At 41.3% G+C, this 14,430-nt stretch overlaps 3 protein-coding genes across 3 annotated transcripts in view; all 3 read left to right on the plus strand.

Moving 5' to 3' along the window:
* LOC126559566 (protein kish) overlaps positions 1-14,430 on the plus strand; it is a 416,586-nt gene that overhangs the window by 232,996 nt on the left and 169,160 nt on the right. The gene's annotated exons all lie outside the window — the stretch shown is intronic.
* LOC126557356 (sodium/hydrogen exchanger 9B2) overlaps positions 1-14,430 on the plus strand; it is a 200,570-nt gene that overhangs the window by 112,137 nt on the left and 74,003 nt on the right. The gene's annotated exons all lie outside the window — the stretch shown is intronic.
* On the plus strand, positions 398-14,314 carry LOC126557815 (protein ultraspiracle homolog). Its single transcript, XM_050213711.1, has 7 exons — positions 398-634; positions 10,490-10,910; positions 12,782-12,983; positions 13,062-13,211; positions 13,315-13,485; positions 13,559-13,793; positions 13,867-14,314. The coding sequence occupies exons 1-7, from the start codon at positions 547-549 to the stop codon at positions 14,109-14,111; spliced, it is 1,512 nt and encodes a 503-aa protein (XP_050069668.1). The 5' UTR covers positions 398-546; the 3' UTR covers positions 14,112-14,314.

The following is a 14,430-nucleotide window of genomic DNA, read 5'->3' on the forward strand; positions in this document are numbered from 1 at the left end:
AAGTAATCGAAAGTACACCATAATTATCTTCACCGTCCGGTTTCGTTATGCTCAAATGGTAAACCAGTGTGCTTCGTTGATAGTTTGTTTATCATGTGCATTGTGAAGATAAAACAAACTCGCCCTATGATGGTGGTGGTGCAGTCTGATTACACCGTGGGGGGAAGGGTGGCAGAGAGTGACGATGTGGAATAATTATTCACCAACCATCTTACGGGGCGACGTCATGTGTGTAATTGATGAAATCGAAAGTGAATCCTTACACATTTCCCTTCACTTTGTGCTACCCTCCCTCACTTTTGATGTGTTGTATTTTAGATCCCTGTATCGAGTGGTGTATCGTGAAACTAAAGATAAAACAGTGTGTTGTAAACCAAACACAGAGCAAAGCAAAAAAAAAACAAGTAATACATTATCCCTCCAGTGCAACAATCGACAGTTGCCATCCGTCCCAAACGAAACTACGCCCGTAACGCTTCAGAAAGCCGGCGACAGTTGGCTAGCCGTGTCGATGGTTTGCCCCGCATAGTGTAACGTTGTGTCATAATGCTGAAGAAGGAGAAACCGATGCTGTCGGTGGCTGCAATCATTCAAGCGCAAGGCCGATGGGATCGGTCACTGGCCGGACTGACAGGTACTTGATGGAAACGTACGCGTCGTGTGACGTTGGGTGGGTGGGTTGAACCGTAGTCAAATATTTTCCATAAATGTTTAAAAAGTTTGATCGATTTCTGCATTAGTGTTACGTTCTTTTCCGATGTCTGCATGACTTTAGAACATTTTCTTTGATTCTTAAACTATCGATATTCACTTTATTTCATGAAAAACTGAACGTTAAGCCTTGCTCTGAATCATGTTCGACAGGAAGATAGAGGAATTAAAATAATTCTGAGCTGGATAATACAGGGTTTATCAGTCCATAGAACAAACGTAAGAATAGCTTACACAATGCAGGATACAAGATGCATAATCTCATCCGATTTGAAAACACATTACAGTACTGGACAAAATAATTCATACGTTTTAACTATTCTTTTTACAAGCTCAATATTTCCTTCAATGTAATAGTTACAACAATGCTATCTTCAGGAAAGTTGTTGCCCTATTATCAGGCAATAATGTTGTAGAAGTGAAGTTATTAGAATTACGCTTGACTTTCTAAATATGTATATGCTATTCTTCAGGAAAGGATGAGGATCGGCATGGGCAAAATAAATCATACACCAGATTTCTTATTCACAAATTATGCCTATATCAAATATCTCCTTTTATTTATGAATCTTTAATATTTGATATGACCACCCTTTGCCTTCAGCACTGCTTCCAATCGACGAGGCATACGTTCAACGAGATCTCGTAGATATTCTGGATCAATTTTCTCCCACGCTGATTTCAAAACATCAAAATAGTCGTCTTGGTTGGAGATCGATTTTTTGCCCACTTTTTCGTCCAAATAACACCACAAATTCTCTATCGAATTCAAGTCGGGAGATTGGGGGGGAATTATTCACGTGGTTTCGTGTTTTTTTTTTCAGATATGCTGCACAGCTCCAATAGAAATCGAATACTTTTCAGCAATTTTCCGGAAAGCAGTTCCTTTTTTGCGATCGTTAATAACCAGATTTCTAACATCGAGCGAAATTTGTTTTACTGACATTTTACACATTTCATATGACGCAATATTTTTATCCACTAGCTTTCCAGTAAAAGAACTGTCAAATAAGCCACAGGGCTGCTAGTTTTACAGTGCTGCCAGAACGTTAGTTAGTTATCACGGCTAGAAAAAATGTTTTGTTAAGTGTATGATTTATTTTGTCCATTCTTAAAAACCAACTGTTGGCTATAAAAACTTCTTTTATGCATATAGAGCTATTTTAAATATTTTTCTCTGCAATACTTAAAACTTTATTGAAAGTACTATAATTATTCCGAATAAATCATGGTTTTTATCTGAAAAATAAAGTAAATACTCCTCAAAGAGCACTTTTACTTTGCGCGTATGATTTATTTTGTCCAGTACTGTACATCAGTTTAACTACGCTGTTTCAGTCAATAAAACAATCTGCAATTGGTTTAGAAAGCGGTCAGATTCGACACCTTTTACCAGACCTTTATCATAGCCATCGGTTTGGATTCGGAACGGTTCGGGTGTTCCGTTTAGAACTTGCGATTCGTTTCTCAAGTGGAAGACGATTCATAATGTAATGACGATGATCTAAATTAATCAGAAATTGTGTTATCAATTCAAACAGCGTAGCCAAACTGGATGTAATGTGTGTTCAAGTTGCATATCAAATTCTACATTGCTCCGGCTATTCTGTAAACATGGGATGGATCTGAAGTCCAGTCTCTCTTTCATCTGTACCGTAAATCTCCTATGTAGGTGTAATGCAGCGATAAGGATTGTTGTGCCAAAGGAAATGTAGAAAATGTCCAATTTCCAGGACAATTTAATGTACCCTTTATGCATCGGCGCTGAATTTATGCATATTTTCCATTCCAATACATCAATTTATTCGATACATGCTTCTCGCGATCAAAGAAGAGTCATCAATTTCAGATCATATCCTGCACTTACATCATGACACCTCCTTGAGAAATAGTGTTCTAAAAATAGTGCCCCTTGCTACTGCAAGTTCCTTATATGTACTACATGCAGTTTCCCGCAAAAAAAAACTGCGATTTAGTGGCGTAGAAGAAGGTAGAAGCGTCTCTATTATTTATTTCATGTTCAATATTTATTTCCCCAGCAAACACAACCACGCTTCTAGAGCATCCTTCCGCTCGAAAGATGTCATTAAAACAAACCGCACAATGTACATAGCTTTTGGACGAGCGATTACGTTTGCCAGCGTGCAAACATTCCTTGCCGCTTCTTTTGTGCTGACGTAAGACACGTCAGGACCAAACACACAGCACCGCGAACTTTACCGAGGTCATTCGATATCCTTGGTGTGCTGCCCCTGCTTTTCCACCGGTGTACCCCCATGCGAAGGACGTGTTCGGTCTACCGTCCGTCCTTGAAGGCGATTAGTAAAAGCATCAAGCAGCAGCATTGCAGCAACTGTTGCACCGTCTGCTGTGCTCGGTGGCACAATCGGTGCACATTTCACCAATGCTCCCCTTTACCCGTACCGTGACCACAGCAGTAAGGATGTTGGGTAGCGGAAACCCAAGCTTACTGCAGTAGAGTGAAAGCATGTTGTGGCGCGTGCTGGAGAAATGCTGGCTTGGCTGCAACCTCGCAGAAGGATCAATGTGTAAAGCATTGACTAAGGTCATGAAGGTTGTTCATAATCGATAAATGACGGCACGGCTTATGTACGGCACGACTGGCACGCTATGTACGTACGACACTTCAGGACCAATGGAAGGGATCCTTCGTAACCGGCGTCTGTTTTGCTCGCTTTTTCACCGATACATAATCCTGCTAATGGGCACATAAAAAGTTTTCGCTAGGTTTTAACATTCCGTTTGAGTATTCTTCTCATTGTGTTGAATGTTTTCACTCTATTGGTTTGTCCCATACTGTTATTTCTTTCTGGAAATCAAAGCTCATCGCTTTCGTCGATTGCGCATGACCGTTGTTTCCGATACGAACAGGAGAAAAAAAGCAAAAAAATGCACCATTAAACATCATATACGCGTGCAAAGGTGAAGGACATATGCTACTGTAGTGACGCATTGGAAGGAAAAATGCACCAATCAACCAACCAACGGATTTCGATTTGCTTTCAATTATTCAAACATCAGCTTCTTTACCACAGCTGATTGTTGGTGCATAATCGGTAAGACACATAACGAATGCATGACAACAACAAAAACGGGGAATGTAAAGCAGAGCGAAGTAAATGAAATTGAAAGGAAAACTACCATGACCAAACGCAAGGTGTTTTACCTTATCAGTATCCATCGAAGCGTAGCCAAAACTGCTTGCTGTCCGCCCACTTTTCCTTGTCCTCAGCGTATCTTCTGCATTCTTCGGCGCCTAAATCGGAATATACGATGGAGGTTGCATTTGGCTGGCCTGATGCCACGTTTGTTTACTTCGCCGAGTACCGTTTCGACGACACTGTATGTTTTCGCTTTTGCTCTTTTGTCTTTATTTTCTTTGATTTTCCTTTCACTTTCCTATTAAGTTATGTGTCTTATAACTTTTAGGATTATTTTATGATTTTATTTAAAGTTAAGTGAATAATTTTGTCCAGAAAAATTATATTCTTAATTCCATCCAAAACTTGACTTTTCAACTAAATTTAATGCTAGTTTTCCGGCCTGGTCGTTCTTAAAAAAGATAATAAGATAGATAATAAAAACCCAACGGGTGATAACAACTTGTCTTCTACTTTTTGGCCTGCTGCGGGTTGGGCAAGTCGCGAAAACATGGTCAGGTCGCCAATCCGTTTCCAGTAAACTCGATCTAGGGCTGCTCCAGAATAGGTTAGATTCCACTTGATCCAGCCAACGAGCTCGTGCCGAACGGGTTGATGACGAGCACTTTCTTGGTGGGGCATGAGTCCGGCATCCTCATCACCAGCCCCAGCCAGCGTATCCTTCCGGCTTTTACTACCGTCAGGATATTGCACACAACGCCAAAGATGGTCCTCAGCACCCGCTATTCGAATATGGCGAGTGCATTAGCGTCCTCCGTCGACAAAGTCCAAGACGCGTACCAGCAGAGGACTACCGGACGTATCAAGGTGCAGTAAATCTTGCATTTCGTGTGCTGTTGGAGTCTTCTGGATCGCAGCAGTTTGTGGAGTCCGTAGTAGGCACAATTCCCCTGAAGAATGCGCCATCGGATTTCGCTGCTTAAGTTGTTGTCCGAAGTTACGATCGTACCAAGGTAGCAGAGCTCCTCTATCACCTCGAGATTGTCGTCGTCAACTGATACTCTGCTAACGGATCGGGCTCTATCACGGTCAGAGCATCCGGCAATTCGGCACGCATTGATGCTCAATCCAATTCTATTGCCCTCGCCTCGCACACCGCCGCAGATGTCCTTCGGATAATGTCGATGTCATCCACGAAGTCAAGGAATTGAAGAGAGCGGGTGAAAATCGTGCCCCGGTTGTCGAAGCCCGCGCTTCGCTTGACAACCTCCGCGATGTTGAAGCGATGTTGAACAGTAAACAGGAGAGTCCGTCTCCTTGCCTCAGACCTCGGTGAGATTCGAACGATTCTGACGGCATGCTCCATAGTGGTCTTAACAGCCGTATCAGCTTCCCAGGGAATCCGTACTGCTGCATGGTGTTCCTTAGTTCGGTCCGATCTATGTTATTTTAGCCCGCCTTGAAGTCAATCAACAGGTGGTGCGAAGGGTCTGCCGTAGCGTAAAGCCCTCCAAGAAATTCAGCTTGGTAGCTTCCGACGAAATTTGTAGCAAGGGGCGCTAATCTGCAGAAGTGTATTCGGGACAGGATCTTACAGAAAGCATTCAGAACTGTGATGGCCCGGAAGCACTGTCCATCCTGTCGCCCTTTTTGTACACCGGGTGGATGCCACATAACAACACGTAAGGAAAATAATGCATCTGCCTTGGCACCTTGAAACAATGTTGAGCCCAAATTAAAGCAAAACAGAATGGATCCTCAAATGCACTTAGCAACGTTTACACACACATTATCTACAGTGCCCGGACCACATCAAAGCATTGTCGAAAAGGGCAGCAGGTGGAGCATTAATGGATCCATAGTTGTTCCTTGTTTTTGGTTCATGCTTCAAATTTTACTTCCCTTTCTGTCATCTAATGCATTTTTGGACCGACCACAAGTATCTGAACAGCTTCGATAAAAATAATGAGTGTGTAATAAAACACAAAAAATGCGATAATAAATAAGAGCCTCTCTTACTTCAGTTCGGTGGTACGCATCCGTCCACAGCTGCACCAGCTAAAACATGTTTGTAGCAACATAATTATTTCGGCTACCTTTTGACTTGCATTTTCTAACGTTTTGTTTTATGCTATCCTGATTGCTGCTTGCATTACCTTCCTTTCCACTATGGGGAATAGAAGTCTAATCTTGTTTTATTTACTTTTGCAATTGCATTATTTACGCCGTTTCCTGTCGCGTTGTTTTCTTGCATTGTGTCTTGTACTTGTCTCTCTCTGGGTGTAATTCGCAAAGCAAAAAGGATGTGTTAGAAGACAGGTTGCTGATAAATGGTAAAACAAGCTACAAAAAGGATAATTTAGAAATAAAGTATATCCTGCTTTAGGAGAGAAAAATGTGTGCATCTGACAACAGGAAGCAATCCTGATTGCAAAAACTGATTGCTCTAATGCACCTTCGAGCATTGCTTTGCTTTTTATGCCTTTGTTCGTTAGAATTGCCGTTGCCGCACATTGCCGGACAAGTGTTGCAGCTGGGAGGAGTTGCATTGCTTCATTACTTACCATCGTACTTCGTGCAGCTGGCTGCGTATTATAAATACAATGCATCGATTATAATTTACGGCATGTTTGCAATTGATGGCGATACCTGATCGGAGGAAGAGTGCAAACATTTCAGCTGCTTTTGATTGAAATGAACACATGACTTATTTCATATTCATATCGTTTACACCGAACAGTTGATGTGTTTGTAAAGAATAATGATTTATTTTTTAAAGTATTAAATGATGAAAACGTTATTATTACTATTATATTATATATTCTGAACTCGTCCTATCTATACTCGACACCATCCATGAATACTTTTGAGTTTATGTCTTTAACAAAAATGTAGACTAATTTTCCCATTATTACACACCACTCAATTGTTGCTCATTATGTGAAAAATGCTTTGTTTATTAATGTATCGTGCACATGGATGATTAGCAAAATTTTTTCCTGAAATAATGAAGATTTCTGCTGCAGATACATAGATTACATTCAAAATTCGAACACTTCGCAGTAATTTTAAATGACAATGAAAATACTTGCTATGGCTCCAGTAAAAACGAATGGGTTTCTACGCTTAAACAGCTAAGAATCCTGTATCACGAAATAAGTTTTATTTCATCGTGTATATCATTCAATATGTTTTTTATTAATTTGTTTAGCAACAAGTACAGAAAGTTCGTTACGATAAGGTAATATAAATAGTGACATTTAATAACAAATAACTTATTTTAATGTACTGTTCAATATTTGGTGCAAAGCAAACTGTAAAGCCAAGTAAGCTTGCAAAACTGCGAAACTGTTGTGGGATTTAGAAAAGTGAATGATTATTTAAAGGAAGGACTGAGGAATGGTCAGGCATCCAAGTGCTACGGTGTTCCAAAATCTGCTATACAATTTCATATCGGATCGAAACGCATAAAGAAGTTCCGTGGAAGATCAAACATTATTCTGACGCTTCAGGAAGAACTTGCAGTGTTTCTCAGGTCATAGAACAAGTGTCTGCATGTTTAAAACAATATGCGATTTTAGATTGTGCAATAATAAGACATAGATTGTTCGGATGGATCGTTCTGTCAAAATCGCGGATTGTATTAAACAGGAAGACACTTGTTATGTGACCTGATAAGCACTGTAATATAATGAAATTGATCCCAGGCATGAAGCGTCGTAGATTTCCCATCACAAACCATGCTTCAATTTCTAGAGTTAAAACGTACATTTGATCAGAATTCAAAACGTTTCGACGTTCAAAACGTACGTTCAAAAATATCAGACCATGTGAATCCGTCAATTATTATTATTATTTTTCGTAGCTCAACACACGGCCATATCACCTAAACATTTTTTTGATGAAAATTGTTTATCTAAAACAACTTAAAAATTAGTTTACAAAAGAAAAGTGGGATACATGTAGGGACGACGTACAGATTTTACAAAGAACATGATGACTTTAAAAAGGTAAGATGAGAGAAGGGAAGTTGAGGTTGTGGTTTGGGACGATGGCTTCCATTCCTGGCTAGCGCACAGGAAATGCTTGTGCTCCAGAGTCTCTATCTGGGAGCAGACTGAGCAGGCTGAAGGAAACCGATTCATCCTGTCAAACAGCAGTCCGTGTGGCACCTTGTTGTGCACCAGCAAATACAGGATCGAGTGTTGGTCTGATGAAAGTCTGTAGCTGATGACGTTTTTCCAGATCCATCGCCAATCCGTGAAAGGTGACTCTAAAGCGTCTTTGGAGTCTGAAAGTCCGTCGACCGTCTTTTTCCGCAAACTTTTAGTTAAGACTGGATCATTGTCCGAAGGCACGGGTTTAAATAAATAAATAATTATACTTTTCAATCTTGAAGTCACATTCTAGCAATTCAATCTAATGATGAGGAATGAAATAAAATGTACAAAAATTGGTAACGACGTGTGTGCAATTGTTAGGCGGGGCGATCTTGAAAGTGTGCAATAACAGATTTCAAAGGATTAGTTTGTGTGTGTTTTCCCCCATTTTCCCTCAGAAAACCCATTTTTCTGTTCCCAAACCCCCCTTGAAAATTAATTAAAATGTATAGTATTTTGTAATCGAAAATGTTAGGTCCTAGACATGCATATAAAATCTCCTCAGATGTGTTATAATTGGCAAATGACCCTAGTGAGAGAAAGAAAATGGCAACGAACACGACTAATCTCTGCGCTTGACTTTTACTTTTATCGAACTTGCAAACGATGTACGATGTTGCCGTAAGACGAATTACTGAGGAAGACAAATAATGATACATTTCTTCCGCATAACATCGTTATCGTTATACCAGCACTTTTTTTTAACGAGTCGCTTCATTTTCCCCTTAAGCCAACAGTGGTAGACAAAAATGACACCCACGGACAAAGATTAAGTATGAACGGAAATGGTCACGAGGGATTAGGACGGACAGGGGAAAGATACGCAATAATGCATATTCATGACTACTGCTCTGCGGTGCTAACTGTTCCGTTTAGTACTGTTGTGATGCACTCGATCCGGTTTAAGCTAACCTTTTTTTTACAATTTATTTTGCAGTTTGACGGCTTGACGTCGAATTTGTAGGGCGATAGTAATAGTAGTAAAAAACCAAGCGAAAGACCTTGTCTCTGCAGCACCAAGGGCCACCCTTGCAGTCTGTTGTTGCATTCGTTCCATTTTGCATATATCTGCATCTGTTTCGCTCGCGATCATCCCGCGACTTATTTCATTCCATTCCTTTTCGTTGCTTCTTTTCTTCCCGATGGTGTATGCCTTCTAGCCAGTGTTGCGCTTCGAGTACATTTAGCGAGCTCATCGGTATTCTCCCTTCACCTTGAGAGAGCGTAAATCGGCGACGATGTTGCATCTGGTGCATTATCGGTGTACTTACTTAACCGCAAGGCAACAAATTGCACCGCAACGATGGTTACCATCACACTTCCATGCTTGGTTAACCTTCTCGTCGTTAGTTGTGGTTGGGGAGGGGTTTTTTTTTATTAACACAAAGCACGTACCTCTATCCATTTAGTGGACCTTCAAAGGAGTAATGATATGTTTTAATTTGTTTACTAAGTTTAAGTATCCTTTGCCGAAGATTTGTACACTGAGAATAGATGGAAGGAAGAGCGATATAATATTTAGAAATTATTTTTCAACGCGCCTGTGTCTTGATAATAAATGTTAAATTCCTTTTTTGGCAGAAACTAGAACAATTCCGTAGAACTGCGACTACTATAATGCTTCCAATAAAGTGTAAATATCGGAATCGTTAGAGGATCTTTTATTTTAAGTTATAAATTATTATTATCATTTAATATAACCTTGTAAATTTATCACTAAGGCATTCCACTTTGGACCAATCTAACATTTGAATCGGCATTGGCTATTATACCTCAAAACTTCAAGCCATTCTGAAACTGCTTGAAAATTGTCTGACAGGTTGGACTCAGTAAGTCGCTAAGAAGAGAAGTGAGACAAACTAATCCCCGGACCACTGAAGATGCTCGGAGCAGAAGTTTTTGGCATAAAATGTCCTTTATGAATGAACTTTTTTCTCTGACTGTTTTCTTTTCCTGCAATGGTCAATCATAGCCCGAGATAAGGCAAAGAATAAGGAGGAAATGCCTTGTAAATCTGTAAAAATCTAATCAACACAAGCGGTGTTGACAATACGGCACTGGACCGTAATAATCAATTATAAATAAAATAAATAAAATAATGGTCAATCATAGTCAAAAGACTGTCCAACATCCATAACATCTATTATGTTTGTTTTTGAAACATCCGCTACATCCGTATCCTTTACAGTTATGTGTCCTAATTAGAAGGTTTCTGATAGAAACGTAATTCGATATGAAATTCTAAAGGTTTATATCCATACCTGTAATTCTCAACGGTGACCGGTTAAAGAGCAAACCAATTAGTATAGAAAACAGTCGTCTGTCTCGTGACTGCCGCTTATGTAGCATCGGTATCCAATGATTTCGTGCAACATAAATCATCCCCTCGTGCAGACCCGTTTTGCATTCGCCGCTGGAAGGGAATGATGTCATCAAAAGCACATATATTTATTCGATTCTTTCTCTCTTTCTCTCTCCCTTTTTCGTATTTCTCAGGTTTCGATGCGGCCCTAGTCGGTCACATGGGACCGCTCTCGCCGCCCGATCTGAAGCCCGACCTGAAGCCGGACATTTCACTGCTGAACGGAAGTGGTGGTGGTCCGTTCTCGCCCGGCAACAACTGTGGCCCGGGCAGCCCCGGCAGTGGCGGGTTCAACTCCGTCGTACTACAGCAACAGAACGCGCTTGTTGTCGGCGGTGGGCTTGGGAATGGAACGGGAGGTGGACAACAGAATCTGCTGGTCGGCGGTGGTGGCTCACAGCAACAGCAAGGAGGCAACGGTGGTGGTGGCAGCGGGCCCAACACTCCCTCCAACATCACGCAGCAGTACCCGCCCAATCACCCGCTCAGCGGCTCGAAACATCTCTGCTCGATCTGTGGTGATCGAGCCAGCGGCAAGCATTATGGTGTTTATAGGTAGGTGCATGCAGGTTGAAATAAAGCTAAATTAGAAATAGTTGTAGCCATAAGACCGGTGATTCTTGGTTAGTTTGAACAATCTACAATGTTGAATGAGTTTGGTAACGGATGCATTTCAGTGGTGGTTGACAGAAAAGCATTTTACTATTTGTTCACAAAATATATTGAATTGTATAGTCTATTGCATTCAATTTTATGTAGCTGTTAGAAATAAATATGTGTGCGTATGGACCGTATCAACCATCACGGTTGCATCCTTCGTCTGAGTTATGCCAAAGAAACCGAAGGTACCGAATATCATTTACTTCGAGCGGGTGGTAAAAGACGATAGAAGAGACACAAGCTTAACGCGAAAATTATTCATCTGACCTCGACATTTGCTTCCTCTCGAAGTAGCCGTTAGCAGTACGCACGGACGGGATGGATGGAAGGCTTGTATTTGTGTTGTGTTAGTTGCATCTTTCCCTCCCCATGTCGCATCCACCATTTCGGGCCGTTGGCTCACACCGTTCGGATGCAGTTTTTCCATTAGATAATTAATATGCCACCCGCGGGACCCGAGGTTCGATGATGATGCGAGCACGGCGCTGACGACGCCACTGACTTAGGGTGACATTTAAAGTGACGACCGCACAGGGAGCAGTAGGTAAACGGGATGACTCTTCCTTCTGGCAGTTCCTCCCGTTCGTTGCTGACATTCTTCTAATGCTAATCCATTAATATTTCCTATTTTGCATGTTGCACATGCACCTCGTTCTATCACACTGCGACACAATTTATCGGTTTCTAGCGAAAACGTAGAGATTATACGATTGACGTTAAAACTATCCGGAGTAATTCTTTTTTTAGGATGCTTAGGCCATGAATGAAAGGGAGTGAGCAATCTATTATAAGGTAACAGTAGTCTAGGCGAAGCGATCGTTTATGTGTAGATTCATCAGCTGTTTACGTTTGAAATATATTTTCAACAGTGATCATCAGACGCACGTTTTGTCATATTCCTAGGAAAATTTGTCATCTATTATAGAATCATAATACGTACATGTTTTTGCAAAGAACGCCTTGTGTTTGGTGGACCTATTTTATCGTTTGAAGGTTCTTAAGCATCTTCAAACGTTAATTCTACTTCTTAGGACGCCACCATTTTTTAAAGTAAAAGACACATAGTAACTTTAGTAAGCGTATCCCGATTAATTTTCTTCAGGAATGGCATTAACCAATGTCATTTACAGTGCAAGGAGCTTGGGAGGCTAATTGCTACATGAATTAAAAAATACCACAAAGATGGCGAAGCGGTGTTTTCATCTACTTGAAGCGAACGCTAGAAAAAATAAGCGATAAGGATCCCATATTCTGGAGGATCCCAAGTAGCCAACCTAAGTATGTGTCCCAGTACCGTTCGATCGCAATTTCCTTGATCAATATGAAGAGAAAAATCTTCCTAAATAATTGCATGGTCAAAGTCAGGTATGAACTGATGAAAAAGACGAACTTTTAACAAATTATTGTTTGACACGTATGACTTTAATGCCGGCAAAAGGCCGCAAGATGACGACGAAAAGATTGGATATTGTTTTCTTACGTTAAAGATTTATTAAAGAAAACAGTGCAATTTGATTGGTCGCAGTTTGTTTTACTGTTTAATTTGGTCATGCATCTGCCAAATTCGCTTTTTTAATGCATATATTACAAAAGCATTGGAGCATTTACCCACGTCACGTATGTTATGCATATTAAATATTTGAGCGAAACCACAGATTTCCAAAGTCCTTACCGTAATGATTGAAATCGTAGGATATTCTACATTCTTGTCATGCCTTCATATACTTTGATCATTCACGCACTCGAACCGTTTCTCTACTTCTCAGCTGTGAAGGATGCAAAGGATTCTTCAAGCGAACGGTACGCAAGGACCTGTCGTACGCGTGCCGGGAGGATAAAAATTGTACGATAGACAAACGCCAAAGAAACCGCTGCCAGTACTGCCGGTACCAAAAATGTTTGGCTTGCGGTATGAAGCGAGAAGCCGTCCAGGAGGAACGGCAGCGAAGCTCCAAATTTTCGATGAAGGTAAGATATACCGTTTGCTCATATGTTTCTCGCTAGAGGTGCTTTAATGGGAAGATACTTCATTTCGTTTTTCTATAGACCGAAGAAATCAACTCGACTAGCTCGGTGCGGGATGTTGTGGTTGATCGGTTTCTCGAGGCAGAGCAGCTGGGAGAACAGAAGAGTGGTGACAATGCCATACCATACTTGCGAGTTGGGCAGACTTCTATGATTCCACCAGAGTACAAGGTACGATCTTTACCCTCTTTTCCAAGCGAACAATCCTTTAAATGTTACAATATTGCTTTTTCTTTTTATATTACATTATTAATATTCTTTTTTTCGCCTACAGGGCGCTGTGTCACATTTGTGTCAGATGGTAAACAAACAGATCTACCAGCTAATCGAGTTCGCCCGACGGCTGCCAAACTTTTCGAATCTTCCACGCGAAGATCAGGTAACATTGTTACGCAGTGGTTGGAACGAAATGCTGATTGCTTCTGTCGCATGGCGAAGTATGGAGGTAGGTAGATGTGCATGGATGAATGTGTGGCATTGAAGAAAGTTTTCCTTATGATAAATTTATGTATTTGCAGTACATTGAAACCGAACGACCGCCCGACGGTAGGAACGATGGGCGCGTAACCATCCGGCAGCCGCAGCTGATGTGCTTGGGACCGAACTTTACCCTGCACCGGAACAGTGCCCAGCAGGCCGGCGTTGACTCACTGTTTGATCGCATACTGTGCGAGCTGGCGATCAAGATGAAAAGACTGGATGTGAATCGGGCTGAATTGGGCATTCTGAAGGCTATCATACTGTTCAACTCTGGTGGGTATTCAGTCTTCAGTGTGTTCATACACCACGCAAAATCTATACTAAGCTTTAATATGCTCTGTTTTAGATATCCGGGGCCTGAAATGTCGAAAAGAGATCGACCAGATGCGAGAAAAAATCTACGCTTGTTTGGATGAATACTGCAAAACACAGCATCCGTCGGAAGATGGTCGATTCGCTCAGCTACTGTTGCGGTTGCCAGCTCTTCGTTCGATCAGTCTCAAGTGTATCGACCATCTGAACTTCCTGCGGCTGCTCGGTGACAAGCAGCTCGATAACTTCATCATCGAAATGCTTGACACACCGTTGTAGGCGGAACTGTCGCCCGATCTCAGCTCCCCGGACGCAGATGCGACTGTCCGAGATGTGGTGGGGGATAGCGAAACAAGTGAACCAGCATCCGTTCTCCTGCTGTCGTCCCTGTTGCAGATGCTGCTGCGGGAGACGGGATTGTTTCTGTTGCTGTTGACGCTGGCATTTCTCAAAGTGTTACTTTCACGTTCTTAAAATCTCTCGCTTTATTAGCGAAAATACAACTGAGAAAGGTAGGGGACGTTATGAATTATTTTCATAATCCGCTTGCCTGCTTAGCGGGCAGGTTATTTTTCTTACCTTTTATATTAGCAAATTA

The sequence above is a fragment of the Anopheles maculipalpis genome, chromosome 2RL (assembly GCF_943734695.1).
Source record: "Anopheles maculipalpis chromosome 2RL, idAnoMacuDA_375_x, whole genome shotgun sequence".
NCBI classification, from domain to species: Eukaryota; Metazoa; Arthropoda; class Insecta; order Diptera; family Culicidae; genus Anopheles; species Anopheles maculipalpis.

What these genes read in the sequence shown, in the direction of transcription:
- LOC126557815 (XM_050213711.1), top strand. Translation starts at nt 547, where the DNA reads ATGCTGAAGAAGGAGAAACCGATGCTGTCGGTGGCTGCAATCATTCAA. An exon ending in GCTCCAAATTTTCGATGAAG is followed by an intron (nt 12,984 to 13,061) that starts GTAAGATATACC and finishes GTTTTTCTATAG; the next exon opens with ACCGAAGAAATCAACTCGAC. An exon ending in TGATTCCACCAGAGTACAAG is followed by an intron (nt 13,212 to 13,314) that starts GTACGATCTTTA and finishes TTTCGCCTACAG; the next exon opens with GGCGCTGTGTCACATTTGTG.